The 27,759-nt window shown below is 37.1% G+C and overlaps 1 protein-coding gene across 1 annotated transcript in view; it reads right to left on the reverse strand.

Moving 5' to 3' along the window:
* LOC126184960 (glutamate [NMDA] receptor subunit 1) overlaps positions 1–27,759 on the reverse strand; it is a 513,057-nt gene that overhangs the window by 1,427 nt on the left and 483,871 nt on the right. Inside the window, exons 16-17 of the mRNA XM_049927654.1 lie at positions 24,508–24,680; positions 7,076–7,329 (exon numbers count right to left, since the gene is read on the reverse strand). Of these exons, the coding sequence (XP_049783611.1) occupies positions 7,076–7,329; positions 24,508–24,680 (427 nt within the window). The remainder of the gene's footprint in view (positions 1–7,075; positions 7,330–24,507; positions 24,681–27,759) is intronic.

The following is a 27,759-nucleotide window of genomic DNA, read 5'->3' on the forward strand; positions in this document are numbered from 1 at the left end:
CATCCTCTGCTTATATGTATGTTTTTGTTAGTCTGTTAGCTCCAAGAAAGGAGAGAGTCCATAAGCTTAGTGACAATTTCAAACTATTTACATAAATTTTGCTCATTTTTATTTATTTATCTCTTGTTCTGGTGATCAATGTTATGACACTATCACAGGATATGGAATGTGTCAATTTTACAAGCTTTTGGCCAGAATTTATGGTAATACATTAAACAAAACAAAAACAGTAAACAGTAACTTAGGTCCCACTACAAAAAATACGTTTTAGAAATAGATAGAGATTACAAAACAAAAACAGTAAACAGTAACTTAGGTCCCACTACAAAAAATACATTTTAGAGATAAATAAAGATTACAAAATAATAAGTGTTACAGAGAAATAAATATTGCAAAACATATGTTTACAATAAAAATATTCAGTATTAGAAATACAAATTTGGGCATACATTTGCAAAAAATGGCTCTGAGAACTATGGGACTCAACTGCTGTGGTCATCAGTCCCCTAGAACTTAGAACTACGTAAACCTAACTAACCTAAGGACATCACACACACCCATGACCAAGGTAGGATTCAAACCTGCGACCGTAGCAGCATACATTTGCAATTTACAATACAAGAAATGTTAAACACTGTAGTTCAGGAACTCTTCTATTGTATAAAATGATCCTTGCAATAGGACCTGCCTTAAGGTTTTTTTAAACAATAGATCATCATCTACCAAATGCTTAATTCTTGAAGGGAGGGCATTAAAAATCTTACAGCCACTGAAATGGACTCCGTTCTGCACCATACTTAGATTTGGCTGTCACTTCACACGATTCTGTTTTTGGTCAATCTTGAGCAATCGCAGAACCTACCTTGTGGATAGCTTTCTCATGTCCAAATGGTTATGCAAAATATTATGTACCCATTCATTTGAGATGTCCACAGTACTAGCAATCTCACACACTTTAACTCTTCTGTCATCCATCACTATATAATGGATTTTATCAATTATTTCTGGAGTCATAACCTCCACAGGGCATCCAGAATGTTTAGCATTACTTGTGCCCATATGCCAACTCCGAAAATTTTGAAACCACTTATAAACTGTTCTAATCGAAGGTGAAGAGTCACCGTAATGTTTAACAAGCTTCTCTTTAGTCTCCTGAGGCGTTTTGCCTTTCATAAAGTAATGTTTAATCACCACACAAAATTCTTTTTTGTCAATTTTTTGACAATCACTCGACTTCCTTGATTCACACGAATTCCAAACACAAAGAAATGGACCAATATGGCTAAAACTTGGTGTGTGTTCTATCCAAAGATGCTACTAGCTAAAAATGATCTCAATATGCACCGTTGGTGCCATCTCTCAGACTTTTCATGGACTTTTCAAATGCCCCTCGTAGTTTTAATTTTTGGGAAGCGCCAGAAATTGCATGGTGCTAAATCTGGTGAGTAGGGCAAATATGGACAGACAGGAACACTTTTTCCAGCCAAAAACTTGTAAATCAATATGAAGTGTGGCAAGGTGCATTGTTGTGATGAAGAAGTAAGCCAAAGACCTATTGTTCTGGTCTCTTCCTCAGTACAGCATTTTGCTAAAGTTCCAGTATACCCTTGTAAAATTCAGCATTTGCAGTTGTTCCCATTGAAATGAACTCTCATCACACTATGCCCTGAATACTGAAAAAGAAGAGCGTGACTTTAATATCAGATTTTGACTGACAATGCCTTTTTATGGGGAAGAGGTTCACTGGTTTTCCATTGGGAACTCTTAGAATTCATAACTCAGAGCCATACACATAGATTCAAGTTTCATCTCCAGTTACAATTTTTGAACATGAAGCCTGAGTCTAAAAGAAGACAATCCTTCAACTATATGCAAACTGACACACCATTTCTCTTCTGTTAATCACTCAAAACCCTGGGAACAAATTTTACACTAACTTATCCCATTTGCAAGTTATTGATAAAAATGCTATGCACAGACATTTATGACATGCTAAGTTCTTTGGTATGCTCTCAAATAGTTATTCACCTGTTTGAACAATTTTTTTTTCCAATTTTTGTATGTTTTTTTTCTGTTTTTGAGGTTAATATATGTCCTAAACAATGCTCATCTTCTACCAACTCATTTACACTTTTAAATTGCTCATGGCTCTTGCAAATAGTCTTCAGAGTTAAAGCATTATTGCCATACACCAATTTCAACATTTAATGAGTTTCCTTGGCTCTTTTTTGTGACTTGAAACAGAACTTAATGTTCATGCATTGTTCAAAATCCATGATGTGTGACAGATACGGTAAGCACAAACTCACTCTAGCCTCTCTGAATGCTGACTGACAAGTGAGAACATGTTGCTTGTCTCACCAGATCAGGCTATTGGACAAATTTCCTCAAACTGCTGTAGCAACATCAGTTGCTGCAAAAAAATTCATTTGCATATTGTTTGATCACACCTCATACATTGTTCAACAGATGGAGCCGATCCATCTTTGTGGGAAGCCCTACATTAGGAATAGCCATTGTAACTTAAAACACCAGCAGATGATAAAATGATATGTTCTGCTACTGCAGTCATTCTCACATGAGTGCCAGGTGGCAATACCTCATTATTAACCTTCCGTCGGGTGCGGCTGTTCAAATTGATACACCTCGAAGTTTACTGTAAATTATTTGTCAATGAGTGGCAGCACTGACACCTACTCGCTAGCAGCTAGCCTTTTCCGAATGCTTGTCATTGTTGTGTGCTTCAGTGTCAATACGACTGCTCTGTTGTCGATATATGTGCTGATTGATCAGTTTGATACACTGCGCCCGTTTGTGTTGCATTTCAACAATTCGTTTCTTTGGTTATCAACATAACTTAGTAAGTAGTACAATGTTAATATACAATGTGTAATGCACTTATTTTCTTTTTGGACCGTTTAATCATCAGAACGTTTGAGTATCAGGCATCAAATTGATACACTGCACCTGACTGCGTTATTTTATAGGAATTTTATCGTTTTAGGTGTGAGACACTTGATCATGGCAGGATACAGTAAGACATACAACCTCCTTGACACAAATCATGTTGCAGAAATACAAAAAATGTTGTTCGAAGAGGATAATGATGAAGCTCAAGAGGATTTTGAAGACGAAGTAGATACAGATTGTGATGACGCAGTTGAAGTTTGGCAGGAAGATTCAGAAACAGAGGAAAACGACAGTGAAAATGATGAGGAAGTACTTGGAGAAAGCCAGCATTATTATACTGGAAGGGACAAAGAGACAAAATGGAATAAAGTTCCACCATTGCAGAGAGTACGTTTCAGGGCCCACAATATTATTCGAAAGTTACCTGGTCCTATAGGTGCTGCGAAAGCATTGAGAACGCCTTTGGAATGTTGGAATTGCCTCATAGATGATGACATTTTGTCAATTATAGTTCTGTATACCAATCAGTATACTGAGAGCATCAAAGCTTCTTTTCAGCGAGAGAGAGACGTAAAACCTATAGATATTATTGAATTAAAAGCTTTCATTGGTCTTCTGTTTTTGGCTGGTGTTACCAAAGTAACAGACAAAGCTTAGAAGATCTGTGGGGAAGTGATGGGGATGGAATTGAAAAATTTCGTCTCGTTATGAACATAAAACGTTTCAAATTCATCATGCGGTGCCTTAGATTTGACAATCGTGTGACTCGCAATGAAAAGAGAAAATTAGATAAGATAACAGCAATTCGGGAAATATTTTCTCTGTTTGTACAGAATTGCCAGAAATCCTACACCCTCGGAGAAAATGTTACAGTAGATGAGAAACTTGAAGGATTCCATGGAAGGTGCAGTTTTGGTCAATACATACCTAGCAAACCAAACAAATATGGAATTAAGATATATGCTCTTGTGGATTCCCAAATATTTTATCTCTATAATCTGGAAATATATACTGGGCTGCAGCCAGAAGGATTGTACCACATTAGTAATAAACCTTCAGATGTTGTTCTGCGACTATGTGAACCAATTTATCAGTCAGGTCGAAATGTGACAGTAGACAATTGGTTTACTACTATTGGTTTGATAGAAGAGCTAAGAAGAAAAAAAAATCTTTCTTTTGTTGGGACGATGAAGAAAAACAAGCGTGAGATTCCTCTGGAGTTTGCTACCAGTAAAGGCAGGGCTGTCCATAGTTCACTTTTTGGCTTCAAGAAAGGCTGTACTCTAGTTTCCTACGTTCCTAAAAAGGGGAAGTGTTTTATCTTGACATCAAGTTTGCATGAAGATAATTCAGTAGATGCTGACACTGGAGATAAACAGAAGCCATCCATTGTAACATTTTACAATAGCACCAAAGGTGGAGTCGACACTACAGATAAGTTGACCACTTCATACAATGTAGCAAGAAATGTGTGCCGTTGGCCCATGGTCATATTTTTTGCAATGATCAATATGAGTGGAATCAATTCACAAGTAATTTACTATGGAAACAACGAGAATTTTACCTGAAGAAAAGGATTCCTGAAGCAACTCTCACATGCATTAGTTCTACCTCACTTGGTTCGTAGATGCTTGGACACCTCAGGAATTCACAGAGACCTTCAACTGCGGCTACAACAATATAGGCCAATGTGTGAAGAAGAAGCAGAAGACACAAGCAGAAACGAAGAACAAGGGACTGGGATCAACAGGAAAAGGTGTAATATCTGTACAGAAAAAAAAAGACTGACAAAATATTGTTGCAAAATGTGTCAGAAGCCTATCTGTTTGATACACATTGAACATTTTTGCTCTGAATGTGGAAAAATTCCGCATTTGTTACCACAGTCAAAAAGTGACGATGAAACAAATGAATGAGTTGTAATATCATTGTTGTTCTGTTCCAGTGTCATAATAGCCTTTCTGTAAAGGTAATTGTCATTTGTAATGTGTTTTATTAGTGAAATATAATAAAGAAGCAAATGAAAAAGTGACGTTTTTATCATTTGTTACTAAAGCCCAACATTGACGATAAGAAATCTGAATGTTGAATATTTCTACTGCAAAATATATTTGGCACTTATAATATGTTTTGTGAACAGAATTTAATAAATGATCACGTGAATAAACGGTGTGATCAATTTGATACACCGCATCCGATCTTGCTGCGACAAACACCGCGCCCGACAGAAGGTTAATAAAGGAGTTTGATGATGTGGGGGTAGAGCGGAGGGGGAGTAGAGAAGAGGAGGTTATTTATGTTGGGATACTGGGGCATGATTCATATGAAACAGTTATTAGCTTTGTGACAATACTGAGGACGAGTGGCTAGCCCGGTAGTGTGAAATTTGTGTGAAGCACCAACCAGCATCCAAGCAGATCCCTACTGTCCATCTCACCAGAACCATAGCAAAGAATACATGTGAACTTCATTAGCTATTTTTATGGCCCTTGTGATTGTTCGTTGTAGATGCTCTCTCAATTTCTTTCAGTGTCATCCCCATGTGTTAAGAATTTTGTGTGCAAAACGGAATCACACAATTACCTCAATTCCATTTTATTCCCAGTCGAATGGAGAAACAGAAAGACTATTAAGGACATTAGGAAACCAAATGTTTAAAATAATCTGTGCTAAGTCAAGAGAGAAAGTCAAAAGAGTACCTATAGGACAACCCTGCTAAATGGAAGAGGTGCTGTTGAAATTTTACATTGCTAACAATCATGAACTTTATTGTTTTTGATGCATCTTTGGGATCACAGTATGGCAACATGGCATTAACCTAATTTTCAGCTGAATTATCCAATGATAACCTGAAATTCTTGGACGTGGAAGGTGCGGATCCTGGAAACTGGTGTTGGGTCATGCAAAGCATCAAGTATTGACTTCCTCATTGCATGTACTCTATTTAGGCAATATCTTCACAGAGTACTGTGTCTTCCTAGTCATTTCCAATCCCTGGTTTCAACCCATGTTACAGAGATGAAGAACGTGGCCCATCTCAGGCGAAATATAGAACTGTCCCCAGAAATGGGAATTGCAGACATACCAGGATATATCCCCTGAGGGCAACCGAAGTTTTTGCTTTCTTTTGGGAGAGGTATGTGAAATTGCCAAGAGTGTGTGATTCCAAAGTTATTGTGATGCTGAACTCTAAATCCATATTTGAGAGGGCATATCATCTGACAGATGGCCGTGTGGAACCAGCATTCTACATGAAGTGACAGTTGCATTCAAGGAGGGCAGAAGCCAATGAAATCTTTCTCTACTCCTCCCCTTCCCCACCTCCCTCCATTCCCCACCACTTCCCTGGGCCAACTCTTCCTCAACATCAGATGAAGCAGTAAAACAGTGATAGCTGAGACAATTTGTTTGATAGCACACTACCAGGGTAATGTTTTCAAAGATTGTGCCATTACTATTTAGCCTACATCAAGTGCCATCACTGTTTTTCTGTGGCTACCAATGGACTCAGCCCACAACTGCTGTTATCCTTCTAGCTGACCACTATCATGTAACATTGTTGTGAAACTTGCTTTTGCTTTGGCATGTCTCAATCCAGTAGACAATGCTGATACTATAAGTGCACCAGACTCCAAATCCAAATCACGTCAAAGTTTCATCACAAAGTCAGCCTAATCTGTGGCTCACTACTGCCAGTATTACAGTCCTACAACTTCTCCACTCAATGTCCCTTGCATATCACAGGTAAAACACACCAAGGAGAGTACACCCTGACTTCATTTGTCTCTTTGACAATTTGGAGAGTACATTGGTAAAACAATTACAGCAACTTTAGTTTACATTCTAACAGTGGTCCCAGTACAACATAATGTGCTGTAGTACTGACTCCTAAGTTAACTATTAAGCACAACACGTCAGTGAAGTGGTGCAGAACTCTTTTCAGTAATGGTGTTAAAACTTTTAAATACATCAGAGAAAATTCTAAACTGACATAATTTTCATCTACTTTGCTGCAGCAATAATTTGTGTTCACTGCCAGACATTTTATGTGCCTGTATAACCAAAGCATAAGTTTGTTAAAATTATTAATTGTAAACAAAATTAGTCTGTCACAGAAATACAGAACCTTTCAGAAACACTTTATAGAGCATTTGTAATTTTTTACCTCAATGGCACCTCTCCATTTGTCTGCAGCATGGCGAGCTAGTTCCATTCTCTTTTGTTTCCGTATCTGATGTTTCTTATAGGCCATTTCAATTATTATAAGCCCAATACCACCAACTATTCCAGCAGCAACTAGTATGAAAACACCTGCCATGTTTTTCAAACCTAAGGTATTAGGTGTCTTTTCAAACTGTTCACACTGTTGTAAATTTCCTTGCAGGATCCAACGATTATCCAAACTTTCCATGAAACCACCTGTAAGATAAGCATACAATAATTTTCTTGTAGTATTCAACAAAGCATTAAAATATGCATAGAACATCAGTAGGAAATTGTCATGGAAATGTTAATACAATTCTTATTGTGAGTTTATTATATTCTTCTTCAACATGTGGTTTTCCTTGTATACTGGTGCTTTTAACTGGTAAATGTTGTTAGAGTGTTTATTTAGTTGGAGCAAACTCATTCCTGCTTTACATATGTTTCTGATGTCTCCTAGGTATTGCAAACTTTGTCCATAAATCCACAAATTAAAAGGGCATGCTGAAAAGTAATGCCTCCAAATTTTTATGTGAAAACTCTTAACTCATTTCTCCCAATGAGAGGCTAGTTTGTTGACACCCTCACTACAGAACATTTGACTTTGCTGATGCAGCCACAGCTTCAGCTTTGCTTGCAATCCATCATCAGTATTTAAGTGAAATCCTTGAGGGTGTTCTTTAAGTTTTCAAAACAGATGACAGCCAGATGGGGTCAAGTTGCGGCTGTATGGAGGATGATTGATGACAGGGAACCCAAGGCATTGTATTGTTGCTGATCTCACAGCAATTGTGTGTGGTATGGCATTGTCAAGCTGAAGGAGAAGTTACTCCATGTGTGGATGAACTCTCTGAATTTGAAACTCAGTTATAGTATGCTGTTTCTCAAGCGTTTTTTGTAATTTTATTACACACCACCATGTTACACTACAGCTCGGAGGCCTCTAGCATCAGAGAGCTGCAAATATGTAGACATGAAAAACAAAAATGTAGAATGTTAATGACATTTATTTTATTCAAAAAGCTTTAAGGTTATTTACATAAAAAATTCCAGGGCATTACTTTTCAACATGCCCTCATATGTTGGAAACATTTTGTTAAGAACCCTGTAATATTACTGCCAAAACACACACATTAACAAACAATGTTATATATGTTATTAGTGTAGGCCAGAATGAGATTTTCACTCTGCAGTGGAGTGTGCGCTGTTATGAAACTTTCCTGGCAAATGAAAAATGTCTGCCAGACTGAGACTCGAACTCGGGACCTTTGCCTTTTGCAGGCAAGTGCTCTACCATCTGAGGAGTGTGCGCTGTTATGAAACTTTCATGGCAAATTAAAACTGCGTGCCGGACCGAGACTCGAACTCGGGACCTTTGCCTTTCGCGGGCAAGGCTGAGCCATACAAGCACGACTCACACCCCATCCTCATGGCTTTATTGCAGAGCACTTGCCCACAAAAGGCAAAGGTCCCAAGTTCAAGTCTCAGTCCGGCACACAGTTTTAATCTGCCAGGAAAGTTTCTGTTACTAGTGTAATTACTATCTGAGGGAATTAGATCAATGATGGAGTGACACCTAAACTGCGTGTACTTCTGAAAGTGTCTATGAGCTGTGCAAAAAATAGTGTTTGTTCTAAATCAGAAATTTTGTAGACAATGCAATTACTTTAGAGTGATATGAGGAGAACATGCATAACTCCAGATAAAATGTCACCTCAACAGGATAACTACACAGAAACAAAAATTACACTACATTTGATGGAAAAATATAACAACCTCTGCAGTGCTCACAACCACATCTAGAATTAATAGTATATATAAATAGCTGAGTTTTAAAATTAAAAATTACTTTAATTTGAGGGAACTAAATTCTTTGTTAAAAAGTTTCATTTTTATGTCAATTGGTAAACTACTGGATAAGTGTAACTCATTTGTGAAAGAGATCTTCCACTAACAAGATACAAGATATGGTCTGGAATATCACTGAATTGTTGTTACAGGACATTAATTTTGTGTTCGAAAACTTAGAAGTATGTTGAAAATGCCTTGTGATGCTTTTACAGGCAAGTGAAATCAAATGTCTAGATTGTCAATAGATGTTTTTGCATTTGACAAATCCACAGTTGTGTTACTTGGTTTAAAAGTTAGCTCCATTGTCCAATCCATCTTTGTTACCATTGTCTGACACATTGTATTTATTATCTAAGATTATTCAACCATTTTCCAACAAAATGCATGTAGCAGTGGCAAGCCTAGATTTCTTACAACACTGTACGTCAGATGTTTGAAATATGAAAAGCTACACTACAAACTTTTTTATCAGATTTTCACATTTCATGTGTTGCCCAGAACTGCAGTGATAAAGTGAAGTGGGAGTTCATAACAGAATCTAAAGTGGTAAACAAGTTCCACTTAGCAGTGGCCGACCAGCATCATTCTGTGCAGACCCCTGCTAATACCAAGCATTGTGTCAGAGTCATACACTTTGTTTTCAAGCTGCCCAGACTGTTTCCCATTGCATCCCAGGTAGGAATGTCCACATAATGAGGACACAGGTCTGCGACATAAAAATTGTTTCAAATTTATTAAGTGATTTTTATAGTGTTTTCCGTGCTGATTTCATGAAAAATAGTGAAAAAATTCCATCACATACAGTTATTCCACAAACAGCGAGTCTAGTTTTAGCTTTTTTAAATATTTCAGCACTCTTGTGAGTTTGAATTTTGGTTTTTAGGATCTCCATAAACTGTTATATAGCCATTTTTATGCTAGATATACGTAAAATAAAGAGTAATTAGGAGAAAACAGCAGTATTTTCATGTCAGTGCCTGTCTGTCACTCTCGCCTTCCCCCGCCATCACCAAGCAGTGAGCTTCTGCTATTGTCCTTCAGTTCACAGTACTTCTTCACTCTGTGCTGTTCATGTGTTGTTGTTACTAGTGCTTTAATGTAGTGACTGTTTTCTTGTGTTGTGAACTTTTTTTATGGACAGTGGACAATGGCTACCAGAGGATGTATAAACTCACCAAATTGCTTCTGCTACATTTGTGGTAAATATACCGTTAAAAAGTAACAAAGAAAAATTTCCGATTTTGTTGAAAAAGTATATTTTGCCTATCTTGGTATAAAGTTATGCAATCAAGATAAGCCTTAGGCCCCACACAAAGTTTGTTTAGTGTGTGTTGAAGAATTAAGGCAATGGTTTCAATGTAAAAAGCAGTCCTTACGTTTTGGAATACCAGTGGTTTGGAGGGAGCTCAAAAATCATAGTGATGACTGCTAATTTTGTTCTTGCAGTGTGCGAGGTTTCAATTTGAAAAACAAAAAGGATATTTCTTAACCTAACATTCAATCAACCATTTACTCTGTTCCTCATGGACCTGAAGTACCAATACCTTCTCCTCCAGATTCTTTGGCTAATATAGATGATCACAAGCCATTGGCTCAGCAAGGTGATAGCGAAGAAGACAGAGATTGCTATGATCCTGGCACAACCGATCCAATTCCATTCTCACAATCTGAACTGAACAATTTAGTTAAAGACCTAGGCCTTTCTAAAGAATCGGCAGAAGTTTTAGGATCTAGATTGAAAGATACACATACGTTGGCTCTGGGTACATTCTTTTCATGGAAACAAAAGAAAAGGCAGCATGGACGATCAAAACTACAAGAAAATCATCGCAGACATGCTCAACAACCTTAAGAAGCTGAGCTGTAACATGAGCATTAAAGTTCATTTTCTCCACTCACATCTTGACTACTTCCCTGCAAACTTTGGTGATGTAAGTGAAGAACAGGGCAAAAGATTCCACCGAGATATCAAAGGAATGGAAAGAATATATAAAGAAAGATGAAACATCAACATGATAGTGGACTACTGCTGGATGATAAGAAAAGATGATCCTCAACGAGTCCACAACCGAAAAAGCAATAAAAGAAGCTTTGACAGAAAGCGAAAGTGTTATTATAAGGACTTATGAGCTTAAAGAGAATTGGAAGTGTACTGGAAATGTAGTTTAGAACATGATTTATAAATAAAATAAAATTTTATAACGTTGGAAAAAATGCGATAAATCGCTTAAATTTTGTTATTACACCCAAAAATACTCTCCTTTTTGTGAGAAAACCTGACATGATAGAAAAAAATGGATTACATTTTTGAAAAGTACATAAAAGTCAGTTATCAAATTTCAAACAACTTTCAAAAAATATTTTTTTGCAGACCTGTGTTATTAGTCTTTCTGAAGAGGTCATTTTGCAGAAGTATGCAGTATCACAATGGGCACAAGGAATGGCCCCAGCTGATTGAAGTTAGTAACATTTCAGATGGTTGAGATCATTTTTGCCACAGTGCATATTCTGCCTTTAGATACTCATTACATCATGAAGTGCAGTCCATTGGCTCATCACTACAATTGATATGCAGTTTGTGCCACTCTTTGAATCTGGTTTGGGGGCCAGAGTTGACTGTCAGTCACACATTGTCTTAAAGCCAACAACAAGTCCATGATCTTGCCAAGTGGTCCCAATTCTATTGGCCATCAAGGATGAGGTTAAGATTGAACTAGGCACAGTATAACAACAACAGGTTTTCTTACTCATTTCCTACAGTCAGTCAACTTCATGTCTAGTGGTGGTTAGGAAGTCTGGGAGGTCCCTTAGGTTGTGCAGAGACTGCAAGGAAATGGTTGAAATGCAAGCAGACATTAATTATTATCCTTTACCTCATCCAGATGAACTTCTTTCTATATTTTCAGGACAAAAACTATTTTCTAAAATCAATCTTGCAGAGGCATATTTTCAGTTGCCTTTTGATGAAGACTTAAGGAAGATTTTACTTTTGAAAAGTTTATTTGAACTATATCAAGATAACAGGTTACCTTTTGGTGTGGCTAGAAAGAAGTTGTCATAACTCATAAATTTTGCCTTGGCAATTTCTTTTTGATATACCCTCTTGTAATTCTTAACATATTCTATGAATTGTGGATCTGTAGATGTCTTCAATTTTGAATTTAGTCTCTTTAGAGTTCCACAAGAAGTTTTGATGTCAACTGTTATTCAAGAACTTGGCTTTGTATTGTGATGTGATGTGATTCTTGACAGTTTCTTTGGAAAGCAGATTTCAAAATATCCCATGAAAACTGAAGAAAAAGTGTTACATGCATCATTCATATTTGTAGGGACAGTACTTATGCCCAGGACTCACTAGTTAGGATATTTGTAAATTCTACACAGTTTTCAGTGGAAAATTTTCTTTTATACATGAGGTTCTCTTTTTTCTCTTACAGTGACACTGAATCAATTTTGAGGACAAGAGCAATGTGGTCTGATAATCCCAAATCAGTATTTGTTACTTCTACTTCTATAGATTGTACATTTTAAAATATATTATCAATAAGACTGTTTGTATTGTACATTATTCTTGTGGGTTTGTGTATTTGTTGAAACAGATTGAAACTACATGATAGATATAGGAATTGATGTTTTAACCTACTTTCATTCATAAGATATATGTTGACTTTCATTCATAAGATATATGTTGAAATCCCCACAGACAACTACAGTGGCTATTTCATTAAAAAGAATATTAAGCAGTGTTTCTGTGTCCCCAGTAGGTGGTCTGTATATAGCTATTACTATGACTTTTCCCTGTATTTCATACAGGTGTATAGCTGCTGCTTCACAATGATTTTCGATACTCAATAATTCAGTTTCACACCTTATTTTGTACCTGATACTTGATTTAGTGATGCATACACCTCCATTTTTGACATTTTTTCCTAAAATACTGACTTGCCAATTATATGGATGAATATTAATGATACATAGTTCAAAAGTTCTGCACCAATGCTCCATGATGCACATGCAGTCAATGTTTGCATCATTCATTGCTACCTCAAGTTGTAGTGATCTATTTCTAAGGCACTGAGTATTTAGACTTAAAATCTGTAGATGAGTAGGGTGAGAACTGGTTACAATTTTATTTACATTTTGTGCTGTCATATTTGTTCCCGTGTCCTGGTGAGATACCAAAAATCCTTAAGAAAGACAGGTTTCCTGCACCTCCGAGGACATACCTGTACATTGGGCTGTGGTGAGTTGTTTGTTGCTGCAATTGGTCCTGCTGCTAATGTACTTAATACCACAATTTCTGTTGTTGTTGTTGTAGTTGATGATGATGTTGATGCTGTTTCTGACACTTAAAATGTTGGTTCTGCCACTACTGCTGTGTTTTCTTGTGAACTTGGAGTCTTCTCATTTTTGTCTAAAATATTATTTGGATGGTGAAGAACTGTAGTTCTCTTTTCGTTGAAATCACTGTCTACTGTTCTCTCTATTAAACTTCATCTTTTTTTACTGGCTTTGCTAGTGCTGATGAGGTTCTAATGCTTTTACCTTTTTTTGAATTGTTTTCGTTATGGAGTCTGGTGATGGTGATGTAATTATCATTTTGGGTTTGAATTTATTTTGGTAGTTTTTTATTTCCTTGGTTATCAGGTTTGCCAGATATTCTTTCTTCAAGCCATTCAGGTGAAGTCTGTGTTGTGTGTGGAATCTACATCCTGCACTTGTAATTTTTCCCCCTGACATGCAACTCTAGTGTATCATGGCATTCTCTTGGGTAAAATATTTCGAAGGTAAAATAGTCCCTCACATCTCCAAGTGAAAACTACTCAGAAGAATGTCAACATCAGGAGAATTAATAATTGCATTCTATGGACTGGAGCACAGACTGTCAGATCCCTTCATCATGCAGATAGGTTAGAAAATTTAAAATGAGAAATGGATGGGTTGAAGTTACATATAGTGGGAATCAGTGAAGTTCAGTGGCAGGTGTGGTCAAGTGTGTACAAGGCTATAAATACAAAATCCAACAGAGGTAAACCAGAAGCAGGTTTAATAATGAATAAGAAAACAGTAATGTGAGTAAGCTACTATGCACAGCATAGTGAATGCATTATCATAACCAAGACTGACACAAACTCGACACCCACCACAGTAGTATAAGTTTATATGCTAACTAGCTCTGAAGATGTATGAAGAGATTAAAGAAATATATGATGAGATAAAAGGAATTATTCTGATAATTAAGGGAGATGAAAATTAAATTGTGATTGGGGACTGGAATTTGTAAACAGGAAAAGGAAGAGAAGGAAAAAGTGTAGGTGAATATGGACTGAGGGAAGAGGATGAAAGAGGAAGCTGCCTGGCAGAATTCTGCACAGAACATAATTTAATAATTGCTAAGAATCATGAAAGAATGTTGTATACATGGAAGAGACCTGGAGACAGTGAAAGGTTTCAGACTGATTATATAATAGTGAGAAAGGGCTTTTGGAACCATATTTTAAATTGCAAGACATACCCAAGGACAGACATGGACTCTGACCACAATGTATTTGTTACAAACTGTAGATTAAAACTAAAGAAACTGCAAAAAGGCAGGAAATTAAGAAGATGAGACCTGAATAAGTTGAAAGAAGAAGGTGTTGTTGAGAGTTTCAGACAGAGCATTAGACAACAATTGACTAGAACAAGGGAAAAGAATACTGTAAAAGATGAACGTGTAGCTTTGAGAGATGAAATAGTGAAGGCAGAATATGATCAAATAGGTAAAAAGACAGGGCCTAATAGAAATCCTTGGATAACACAGGAGATATTCAAAATGAAAATGAGTGTACAGCATTGTGGGCTGGGAGTCTCCCATTCGGGGAAGTTCAGCCACCGAGGGCAAGTACTTATTGCATTCCACACCACATTGGGCAACTTGTGCATTGGAGATGGGGATGAAATGATGGTGAGGACAACACAACACCCAGTCCCTGAGCAGAAAAAATCTCCTGCCCCAGCCGGGAATCAAACTCGGGCCCCTTGGCGTGGCATTCTGCCGTGCTGACCACTCTGCTAACGGGGACGTACAGGAGATATTCAAATTAACTGATGAAAGGAGAAAACATAAAAATGCAGCAAATGAAGTATGACAAGGGGAATACAAATGTCCAAAAAATGAGACAAACAGGGAGTCTAAAATGGCTAAGAAGGAATGGCTAGAAAACAAATGTACAGATTTAGAAGCATATTTCATTAGGGGGAAGCTAGATATTCGCTACAGGAAAATTAAAGAGGCATTTGGAAAAAAGAGAAGCAGCTGTATGAATATTAAGAACTCGGATGGAAAACCAGTCCTAAGCAAAGAAGGGAAAGCTGGAAAGTGGAAGGAATGTGTAGAGAGTCCATACAAGAGAAATTAACTTGAAGGCAATGTTATAGAAATGGAAGAGGACATAGATGGAGATAAGATGGGAGGGATGATACTGTGAGAAGAATTTGAGAGAGCACTGAAAGATGTAAGTCAAAACAATGCTCTATGAGAGCTCCATAGGTCAACCCAACTGAAAGCCTTGCACAGCCATCCTTGACAGAACACTTCCACCTGGTGTGCAAGATGTATAAGACAGATGAAATACCCTAAGACTTCAAAAAGATTGTAATAATTCCAATGCCAAAGAAAGCAAGTGCTGAAAGGTGTGAATATTGCTGAACTATCAGTTTAATATTTCATGGTTGCAAAATACTAACATGAATTCTTTGCACAAGAAGATCAGTTTAGATTCCAGCAAAATGTAGGAGCACATGAGGCAATACTGTCCCTATGAAGACAGGTTAAAGGAAGGCAGACCTATATTTCTAGCATTTGTAAACCTAGAGAATGCTTTTGACAGTGTTGAGGGGAATACTCTATTTGAAATTCTAATGGCAACAGGAATAAAATTGAGTGAGCAAATGGCTATATACAATTTGTACAGAAACTAGGCAGCAATTATAAGAGACAAGAGGCATGAAAGGGAAGCAGCAGTTGAGAAGGGAATGAGACAGGTTTGTAGCCTATCACTGATGTTATTCAATATGTACATTGTGCAAGTAGTGAAAGAAACCACAGAAAAATAAGGAGAAAGCATTAAAGTTAAGGGAGAAGAAATAAAAACTTTGAGGTTTGCCGATGACATTGCAATTCTGTCATAGACAGTAAAGGAGTTGGAACAGCAGTTGAATGGAATGTACAGTGTCTTGAAAGGAGGATATAAGATGTACATCAACAAACGCAAAATGGAATGTAGTCAAATTAAATCAGGTGATGCTGAGGGAATTAAATTAGGGAACAAGTCACTTAAAGGAGTAGATGAGGTTTGTTTTTTGAGCAGCAAAATAACATGATATATTTGTATGGAGTGTTTCCATGGATGGAAGTGAAACATGGAAGATAAACAGTTTAGAGAGGAAGAGAATAGAAACTTTTGACATGTGGTGCTAGTGAAGACTGCTGAAGATTAAATGGGTAGATCATGTAACTAAAGTTTGGTACAACCCGACAAGAAGAAGAGATTGGTAGATAGGACACATTTTGAGATGCCAAGGGTAGTGTGGGGGTTAAAAATTGTAAAGGGAGACCAAGAGATGAATACAATAAGGAGATTCAGAAGGATGTAAGTTGTAGTAGTTATTCAGAGGTGAAGAGACTTGCATGGGATAGAGTAACATGGAGGACTGCATCAAACCAGTCTTTGGACTGAAGACTACAACAATAACATAAACTTGTGCACAACTTGCTAACACATATGCATTCTCCTGCCTTCCAGCAGGTCTGTAGCCTGTATTTGACTGTCAGGAGACAATTTGCTTTCAGTTATACAGCCAACTGGAGCATTCACTCAACAAGTTCCCTATTAATTCCTGGGATGTTGCTGACATGTCTATTTGTGACCTGCTTCTTCAGTGGGCCTGCAGTATATCTGGTTGGGTTGGCCTATGAAGCTCCCTGGTGGGGAATCACATAGGTTTTATTAGTTTTTCATTGGTGGCACCAACTTCAGATTCAGCACGGTGTTGTGTTCCTTACAAAAGACAGCAAACAGTACCAGGTGATGGTGCCATCCTCCATGCTATGTCATGTGCTCCAGTTCCTACAGTAACTGCACTGGTGGATTTCCAGTGTGAAATAACTGGCACACAACTACATCTACTGGCATTGTCTGGATAATGATGTTGCAGGGGTGGTTTGACAGTGTGCAGTTTTCCAGACACACCAGCCTTCCCAACCCCAGTATTTTTCTATGTCACCAGCATGGACACAGCTGTGGGTCTGAGTTCATGCTAACTTTGTGGTGGTCTTTGTTGAGGTCCATGGGGTTAATCATCATGGGCTCCTTCTCTCACTTCCAATATGTCAGCTACATCCAGCAGGCAACAACAGTGGTCATGGTGTGAGCCTTGCATTGGATTTCACAACCAACAATGGTCCACAATTCACAGTTACAGACTTTGAAAAGTTTTACACTCACAATGGAATTAACATCTTGCCAAGCTGCTATTCCATCCAGCCTCAAATTGGCTGACAGAACATTTCGTTCATACATTCAAAAATTCAAATTTGAAATTTTTAAGACCTTCCAAATCAACTTCTGCACCACATGCCTTTATAGCCTCTTATAATTACATACACATCAAGGGTTGAATCCTGATGGAGCTCTTATATGTGTGCCCTCACAGAACTGGAACATGAAATATATGCAAAACACACCATTCTGTGTGGGTGCCCCAGTGTGAGCATGCATATTTGGGCAGAATCTGGAGTGGATCTCGGGCTTGTGGCAGAATAGCACAGTTTCCAGGTTGTGTTGCTGGCTACGGTACTTGGGATACTTTACCAACATCACAATTAGCTCTGGTTGTGGAACCCTGGTGAGCAATCTTCCTTGTCACTGAGTCCACCATCATTTCTGTCACAACCACTTCATGGCACTCTTCTCTCCTTTGGTTACAGAGGTTGTCTGCCTGGTTCCCATTTACTACAAACTGAGGGGCACGTCCATGGATATTGATTAGCAAATTGATCCGCCACATCCTGCAGGTATGCCTCTGATCATGGAGGACTCTGGGCCCATGGAGGATATTCTAGATCAGGCACCATGATCACTGGCATACCTAGATGCCTCTCAGGAATGTTACATCATGATATCACCCATTTCATTGAAGGAAGGTTTCAGGAACTCCTGATAGACATGAAAATGGAAGATAGGGGTATTTTAGTATGCATGACATCAGCAACATCCACCAAGGGCTCTCCTGACGTGGAAGCCACATATATCACAGACCAGTCACATGGTATTCTGTAGCTGGCCAATATAATGTCACCCAGCAGCTGGTTCACTCTGTCTTCTTTCATTAGCTGCTGCTATCTGCCTCTGCCTCTATAAAGTGAACTATGACTGCAGTTGCTGTTTACCTTGAACAGATTTAGACAGGGATTGCCAGACTCTCTGATTGCTTTGTGACTTAAGAGTGATGGGTCTGTTATCTGGCTGGTGTAAGATTTATGTACAGTGCTTCTATTTAATGATCGTGTTGTTTCCACCACCTTTGTCCTATTGCAAAGATCACACATATGCTGATGGTGTCCAGGTGTATCTAAGAGCAAAACCAATAAACCTGAAGAGAGTTATCAAGAATTTCAGTACTGACCTGTGGGCACTGTCAAAATGGGCACAGAGCATAGGGTTAAAGCTCAACCCTTCCAAAATCCAAGTGATACTGGTTTGTCATTCTAGGCTCATTAGTTCAAAGTATTGGGACTCCTTACCATCTTTAATCCTAAATGGGGCAAATATCAACCTCTCTCCCTCAGAAAAGAGTTTGGGAATAATAATAGATGAAAATCTAAATTGGTCTAACCACATAGCTGCAATGTGGAAAAAAGGCATCAGCATCTTTGACCTGAAAAAGAAACTTGTACAAATACTTACACTTCAGATTATTGATTACAGCAATGTTATCCTGTAAGGATTTTCCCAGGAAAGCTCATGGGACATGGAACAGGTTACAAATGCCAGTGTCTGATTTATCTGTGACTTTCAACTCGTTGACCATATATCACCATCATATGCACATCTATCATTGCTGCATGCAGACAAGCACAGTGGTTTCTGTACACTCTATCTCCTCTACCGTTTTATCAATGTACACTGCCCCACATACCTCTCCTTAACCTTAATGCTCTTGCCTGAACAACATGGCAGAAACACTCACTGCTATCAGAGCAAAATCCTTTCTGTCCCATATCATTGTTCAGAAACTTTCTCAAATTCATTTTCAGTAGCAGGTGCCTGACACTAGAATAACCTGCCTCATTGCATCAGAGAACTGAATGATATATCCAGTTCCAAAAGAAAGGTAATGACATATCTACTGAAGCAACAATAATCACTACTATTTTCCGTGTATGCATCATTAACCCTTTATAGTCTTTCTTCCAACAAGTCTTTCTCCAGAACTTCTGTGAAGTTTGGAAGGTAGGAGATTAGGCACTGGCGGAAGTAAAGCTGTGAGGATGGGGCATGAGTCATGCTTGGGTAGCTTGGCCACGAAAGGCAAAGGTCCTGAGTTCGATTCTCAGTCTGGCACACAGTTTTAATCTGCCAGGAAGTTTCAAGGTCTTCCTCATTTCCCAGTATTCTTAGCTGGTGCAGTCTCCTTAAATTTCCCTTCTCCAGAACTTGCCACATCAGAAAATATATATTTTGTACACCTATAAATTCTTTTTATATCTGCCACTATAATAGTAATAATAATTATTATTATTGTTATTATTATTATTGGAACAGCAGTAGAAGTACTGCCATTATTAATTTTATTGGCTCTTAATAAGTACTATTTACATTGCCTCTACAGACACACAAATCATTTTATTACTGTTTGCCATATTACAACTATTGTTATTTCCAATTATGATGTAAAAAAGATACTACATGTGTGAAACCCCACTCCCATGTGAAAGAGGATGTGAAGGTCCTAATCTGATCAGGTTAAATAAATAAATAAATAAGAATTCTCTGAGACAGTGCTTAATAAAACTGCAGTATACAGACACAAAAAAGTTATGTGTGGACTTGAATTAATTTCAATCAGGAACTATTACTGTTTTCCTTTGTAGACTAATGGACAGTTTAATATGTTGCTATAGAATGCTAATTTTGTGTTCAGTAAATGTTTATTATCCCTACTATTTGTTAGCGTTAATGCAATAATATCCTTCAGTATTTTATAGTTACATGGTGAAATGTTTTGAAAATACAAGTCATATAAAAACATGTTAGAAATCTTAAGACTCTATTCTTGACATCAAAACATTACAAAAAGTTCATATGGACATGGTTCCAAAAATCCTTTGTAAGAAAGGTATGAAATGAATTCCCTGTAGTGACTCGTGGTTGTATAATTAACTTCAACTGTGCATTTTTAATGACTTTCTCAGACAATGGAAAATCCAGAATGGAATGTAACAATTTATGAGAATGAAATTTGCTTCTCACCATATAGTGGAGATGCTGAGTTGCAGATAGGCACAACAAAAATATTTTCACACTTAAAGCTTTTGGCCATTTAATTGTTACATTTAATCACTTTCTTGTTGACAGTTATTCATGGTATTTGCTTCTTTTTGTCTGAATGTTGTTTGTTCTGTTTTAGAGTAACTTCCATCACAACAAATCACAATGACACATTTGGTGACTGAAATGACAGATCGCAAAATGGCACATCAACATTATGCTGAACATTATCCTGGGAGACAGTTAGTTTGTGCAAGAACATTTGAATGCTTGCTAGAGACAGTCTCATTTGAGAAGAGAGCTGTGGATGGTGGGAGACCACACAATGTTTGAAAATCCAACTTTAAATAATGGGTTCTTCATACTGTGGCTGAAAATGCATCAACTAGTACAAGGAAAGTTGTGACAAAGGAAAGCATTAATCACATGACAATCTGGAACATTCTGCATGAAAATCTTCTGTATCCTTACCACCTTCAATGGGTGCATGGATTAAATGAGGCAGACTTTCACTATTCACCAATAAGGATGACTTTTCATGTGATGGTATCTTCAGTTACCATAACACTCATATTTAGGCTCATGGAAGCCTTCAAGAAGTGCAGCAAATCAGACATTAGCAGCAGTTCACCCTCAACGTGTGGTGTGGCATAAAATATTATTGGGCAAATGTATCTGCAGTATCACAAACATGAGTTGCTTTTTTACTTGATGATGTGCCTCTGGTCATCATCTAACGAAAGTGGTTTATACATTATGGTGCTCCACATAACATTACATGGATTATTCACCAAAATGTCAATAACTAGTTTCCAAACAGGTGGATTGGTTGAACGGATCACTTGCATGGTCTGCCTGATCACTTGATTTGAATCCAGTGGATTTTTATACCTTTGGGGGCGTTTAAAATCCTTTGTGTTTCTGCGGGAGTCAATACAAAATGGATTTGACCAAATATAGAACACAGCAGGAATTTTCCACAATTTACAGCAAAGTATGGAATGCAGGCTCAAGGGATTCATGGAAGCAAGAGATGGTCACTTTGAGCAATTCTTCTAAATCTAAATATGTTCATTAAATGTACCATTTTTTTACTATGAGTAATAAATCCTTTCATACCTGTAAACTTGTTTGGTAAATGCATCATTTTTATGGGTGAATGATAAATCATTTCACACCTCCTTAACAGAGGATTTTCACAGCCATGTTCACATGAACTTTTTAATGTTATGACATCAAGAAAAAATTGATAAAGCTTCTAACATGTTTTTATACATCCTGTGTATATGGACATGGAAGACAAACATTTGTTGTTTGTTAAAATTATGTACACAGCTGAATTGGATATCAGATCTAAGAAAGAGAAAACGTATAGATTCTCACAGGAGTTCTCATTATAGCATTAGACTGTGACATTAGCAAGAAGTCCTAAGATCATACCAAGAAAACACATTGTAACAGTGCTTACCTATAGTTATTGATAGGTATAAGGGACACATAGTCTCCAGCAGTTCATTATGGAGTTATCGCATTTCATTTAGTTTCTTGCCCCAAATTAGCTTTGGATCTATGTTGCACAGAAAATAGTGCACAACAGCCCAGATATCAATGATATGCACTGTGTGTCTTGTTTCCATTGACAGTAGTAACGTTGGAAGCAGTGACGCCTTCTTTAACTTGGTAGCCTCAAGTCTGCATCCTGCCGTGTAGGTTCTGTCTAGGGTTTTGTTTTTTTGGCAATGTTAGTTGTGCATTAGCAGTGACACACAGCAGTGCTATGGATAGGCTTAATGATGAAGAGTTGGCCAATATGCACCTTGTGAATGAGTATACTGAGTGCAGTGGAAGAGCAGCAGAATAATGCTATGCTGAGCTGTTCCTTCACTGACTGTAGCCACATTACAGTACTTTTGCATCTGTCTGAGGATTGTAGCATTACTCTGTTGTGTGTTGTACATTTTGGTAACTGCATCTAATGCAACATTATGAAACACACACAAATACATACACACACACACACACACACACACACACACACACACACACACACAAATACAACTCCTGAGACTAGACTGCACTGCCTAGGCAGTTAGAGACTGTGGTCATATGTGTGTGAGTTGTGTTTGCATGAGTATGTATGTGTATGTATATGTTGTCTAATTCCAATAAACGCCTTTTTGGCCAAAAGCCACTTGTTTGGCGTTCTTTTTGTTGTGCCTATCTGCAACTCAGTATCTCCGCTATGTGGTAAGCAGTAATCAACACATTGTCTGGTTCATACATGTACACATGCATAACAGGTAGTACACATTACAACATACAGTTTACAAAGCATCAAAAATATATATTTTTAACACATTTACCTCTAAGAATTATTGCACATATCACATTACTGCTGTTGAAGAGTTCACATCAAATGTTCAAGTATCCCGTTGTCAACTTCAAAGAGGTTGAAAGCAATGAGGTATGTTGGGCTTGAATGAAATGTAAAAGAGGTTGGGTGAGCAAGACATGCATGTGTGCCATTAGCCCAAACGGAAATGTACATTAAACATGTTCTATCTTGGAGACCATTTGGAATAGGGTGTATGTCCACTTGAAGTTTTTTGCTTCAGATGAGCATTTTTGTCATATCCCTGAATATTTACTATTGCTCCTGGCACATCCTTATATGTGTGATGGAAATTATGTTAAAATATAGTGAAAGTTAATGTTGTGTTGCCCAACTTTCATTGTGACGTCTGTGTTCCCACAATTGAAGCACAACTGCAGACAGCTAAGTCAAGCTATCACTTAAAGTAGGTGAATACAATAATATGTAAAGCTTTGACATCTACAGGGTGAATTAAAGTAAGATAAGTGTTCCAACTGTGCCACATTAGCATGAGAGGATGCTAAAAAGTTCATTACACATTATTATGGCAGGTGAAGTAGCTTTTGTTTGAATGCTGTGCTACACTTCAAAGTGACACAGATACTTGACTATTTTTCAACATAGTCATCAAGTCTCTGTAAACAATGGATGGAGCATTCTACCAGTTGTTCAGCTTCTCAATGATAGAAATCCACTCCATGGGTCATAGAGCCATTACAAGCCTCCATGTTATATCTTCATCATTAGAAAATCACTCCCCCCCACATGTTCTTTTTCAGTTGCCTGGACATTGTCCTTTATGGTTGATGTTTATGGCTTTCCTTCCTGATCAGCTTCATCCACATCTGTGTGGCCCTGGTCAAACTGTTGACATCCACCAGAATTTCATGGTTAATCAGTATGCAATTTAGATTTTTTCACAAAAGAATCATACTGTCCCATGTATCTCAATTCTACAGTACATTTACGGTTTCCATGCATTTCATTTGTACACTGTGATGCACCAGTTATCCATACCACAGCAGAGCTGGGACTACAGGGAACCTGGAACATGTACTCTCTTCTGACAGTACACCACTTTTGTTGCAAAGTGGGCTTAGCATGCAAAAACATGTGTTAATCCCTTTCTGAAAACCATATTTACTTTACACAGTAGCCAGACAGTGGCAGAAACAAGTGTTCTTTCCCATTTACATGTTTAAATTTGGATGGTGTAAGCATTAATATCATTAATCAGAAGGCCTATAATGGGAGTTCATTTTTATACAGTGTGTGTATTAAGTTTCTATAATTTCCTTGTCTTTTGTTAATGCATATCTTAACTCAGTCCACATCCATGAAGGTTATTTTTCTTGGTGGAGTCAATGGAACACAATGAATAAATGAATGAATGGATGCATCCTGAGCCTTTTGATGGTTTTTATTACTGCTGATGGATACTTAGCATCTTTCAAAGTTATGTGGAATGGAACAGCTTGCCAATTGTTAATTCCATAGTCTGGAATGTGGTAAGTAGGTTTCTCACATTTACTTAAAACAAATAGGTTTCACTGGTCACTGAAATAGGTTTCACAAATAATTAAAAGTTGCCCATTGTCAAACTGTATGCTTCTTTTCTAAACAATGTTTACTTACTTTCATGAAAGTCTAAAATGGCAAGAGTGACTGAGTCAGCCCAGGGTGAGCCTTTCTTAAGTCCAATTCCATATCCAGATCGACCAAAGAGCTCTCCAGCAGTCACAAGTTCGCAGTCTTGGGCTGCTTCAAATTCTAGACGTGAGCTGTCCCATATAAAAGCCATTAGTTTTCTGCAACAATCATAATAATTTTAATTAAGTTATGTAACTTTAAATCTGGTACTTACAGCTCTGAATATATATTTCCCCTCCAACTACTCTTCATCCTTCTGCTTCTCTTTTATTTCTTCTGCATTAATGTGTTGCATTTTCTAACAGGCACATGTTAGTTTTTGGGATTGATATAAGTTTACATCCTTTTCTATCCAGATTTGTCTCTATCTGTTTTACAGTCAGTATTTGAAAGTAATTCAATAATGAGTCCAGTGAAAATGTAAAAATAGTTTAAGAGCTACTTTAGGTTGCTGTTGTTTAGTTGCACTCTTTGCAATCACAGATGCATAAATAAGTTTTTTGCTATTTCATAAATTTCCTACAGGCTGAAGGATGCTAGTCATAGCAAAAAAACATATGCCATATTTCTCCATATTAGATCAGTAATACTACCATAATACAATGTAAGTATTGCGTCTATTATATACTTTAGTAGCATTGACATTAAGGTGCTAGGGCAAACTAATTTCACAGCTATATAAAGCATTAAGTTCTAATTTGTGATTTGAGGATGTTAAAGGAACTTTCATCATCATTATGTATTAATATCACTAGGAAAATAACATAATATGACAGACACATTCTGTCCTGCTGTAAATTCAGTGTTTAATCTGAAGTAGTGTGTCATTAAACAATTCTATATATAAACCAGTAACATGTAAATAGGCAGATATAAGATTAGAATGGACTTATTTCATGAGCACAACATGTATGCAAGATTGCAGGCTATGTGTATTTTTGAAGTATGAAAATTTGACAGTATAGACTAAGTTTTAGTAGGATGGGAAGGAAATATAATATTGCTCCAAACACTTTATCAGTGATTTTGGACTGACACATCAACTGGGTGAACAAGCTAAATCAACTTTATCTAATTTTACATTTAATTTAATGTATTAGATAGTATTATATTTGAGAAGCTTTCTGTACCATAGATCAGCAAACTACTCATTTCAACAGCAAAAAGAATTTCAGATAAACCCTGACATGAAAATGACAAAACAAAACAAAATTTTCACACAACCTTGAATTCCTGTTTAAAATTCAGAATTCTTCATTTTCTTCCAGACATATTTGACTACTAGCAGTACCTACAGTTTCACACATTCAAAAATTTGTATTTGTACAACTGCCATGCAGACAAACATATTTTGCTTCAAGCAAAATACGGACTGCATCTTCATCAGGCAGTTTTGAATTTATTATAAAATTCAAACAATGTTTGGTATTTCAATGCTTTGGATAAAGACAACTGCAGTATTTTCACACTGGCAGGGGAAAGAACCATATAGAGCTAGTTTGATTAGAAGCAGCTGATGGTCTCAAGATAGTCCTTGACAACAAACTGTCCATGTGGAAAGTAGAAGGAAAAATTGTTAGGAATGAGTGGAATTTATTGAATGAAAATGTGATCATCTCCACCACCTCCAATTACACCTTGTTACAATGCTGTAATGTTAATGAGGTGTCATTACAACAGTTTCAGTAGGATAAAATTTTGCAGCAAATTAGTTGCAAACCAACTCTGAATTATTTTTGTGAATGGAAACCAAAGAGGTTAAAGAACTGAAATTAGACTGTGTAAATAGTAGCATGATCTTGCTCCTACCTTACTTTCCAGTTCGTTTTTCACACTGCACTTGTCACTTTCCTTATCAAAATGCATGAAAATACCAGTATTAATGGGTACAGAGTGGTTGTTCTGCAATATGGTATTAATATTGCTGTGTCACAATACAAACAGTTATTAGGATGGAAGAAATGGTATGCTATAGTAAAGTGACTGTATGCCAAAAATTTTTTGTCAATGCTTACATGTGTGAATGGTGTGACTTTTTCTTTTGTTGATGATGGCTGTGGTCAAAAGCTTAATGTAAGTATCTTTAATTGTGCCTGTCTACAACTTAATGTGTCTTCTTTATGGTAAGTAGCAAACTACCTTTTCCTACATCATTGATATTCCTACCTGGAGATTCCATTGTTTGATTAATGTCACACTCTGTCAAGCATGTCTAGTAATACTCAGGCACACATCTGAAATATGAAATACAAGTGAAAAACCACCCTTGTATTAATGTCTTTGTTACACTCATGATGTCTGGAAAAAAAGAGTCCTTCATGTAATCAGTGATTTCTTTACAGTTTCAAAAATGAGCACATTACAGAATATATATATTGTCCTGTCAGGATCTGTATGGTTTGTGGAATACATTTCATTTGTGGATAACCAAAGCTGCTTACATACTTTAAAATTTTTGGATCTCATGTCACAAGCAATATTTACAACATGTTGCTGACCTCCTTCCAGATATTTTATTATTCTTTCCAAGAGCTCACTAGTTATTGTATACTGGTTGCTTGCATGTTGCAAATAAGCTGTGGGCCACCATCAGCTGCAGTGTCATATTAGCAGATGTAATTTATTCAACTATCAGTTTTCATTTTATTGACAAAAAGGCTAACTCTTTAAAGGTTTCCAACAGTGTTACTTCAGCTCTAATTAAGCTACCTCATCTATGTTTGAAGCTTTGAATGGCAGAACAAAGGATAATTTTGTCTCTTCAAATAATTGTATGCTTTGGAAGAAACCAATGGAGATCAGAAAACCTGTCTTTCTGGTCAGTTACACATCAAAACTAGGTGCCAATTTAATTGGTAATTCATGTTACATTAATGCCAAAACAGAAGCAAAGATCACTTGCTTCTAAACATTCTGTTCAATTGTTCAACATGTCTCAGTGAAGATGTGGCATTCAGTACATTCAGGTATCTCACTGGGAGGTCAAAATTTTTCATCCCACTACAAATGAGATCAAGGATCATGGCTGAAAATACTGTGATTTTCTGAAGTAGGTCTCACATCTCCATTACCTGAATGGCTGACTACACTTGTAGAATCTGAGAATATTTTTGAAAATATCGTTTAAAGTAGGATCACCATTACTAATTAAATTGTGTAAAATAACTGATGTGAAATGGGACTATGTTTAATTTGGAGTTCACACTGAACTGATAATTATTATACATGGTAAACACA

This window comes from Schistocerca cancellata, chromosome 4, assembly GCF_023864275.1.
Source record: "Schistocerca cancellata isolate TAMUIC-IGC-003103 chromosome 4, iqSchCanc2.1, whole genome shotgun sequence".
Lineage (NCBI taxonomy): Eukaryota > Metazoa > Arthropoda > Insecta > Orthoptera > Acrididae > Schistocerca > Schistocerca cancellata.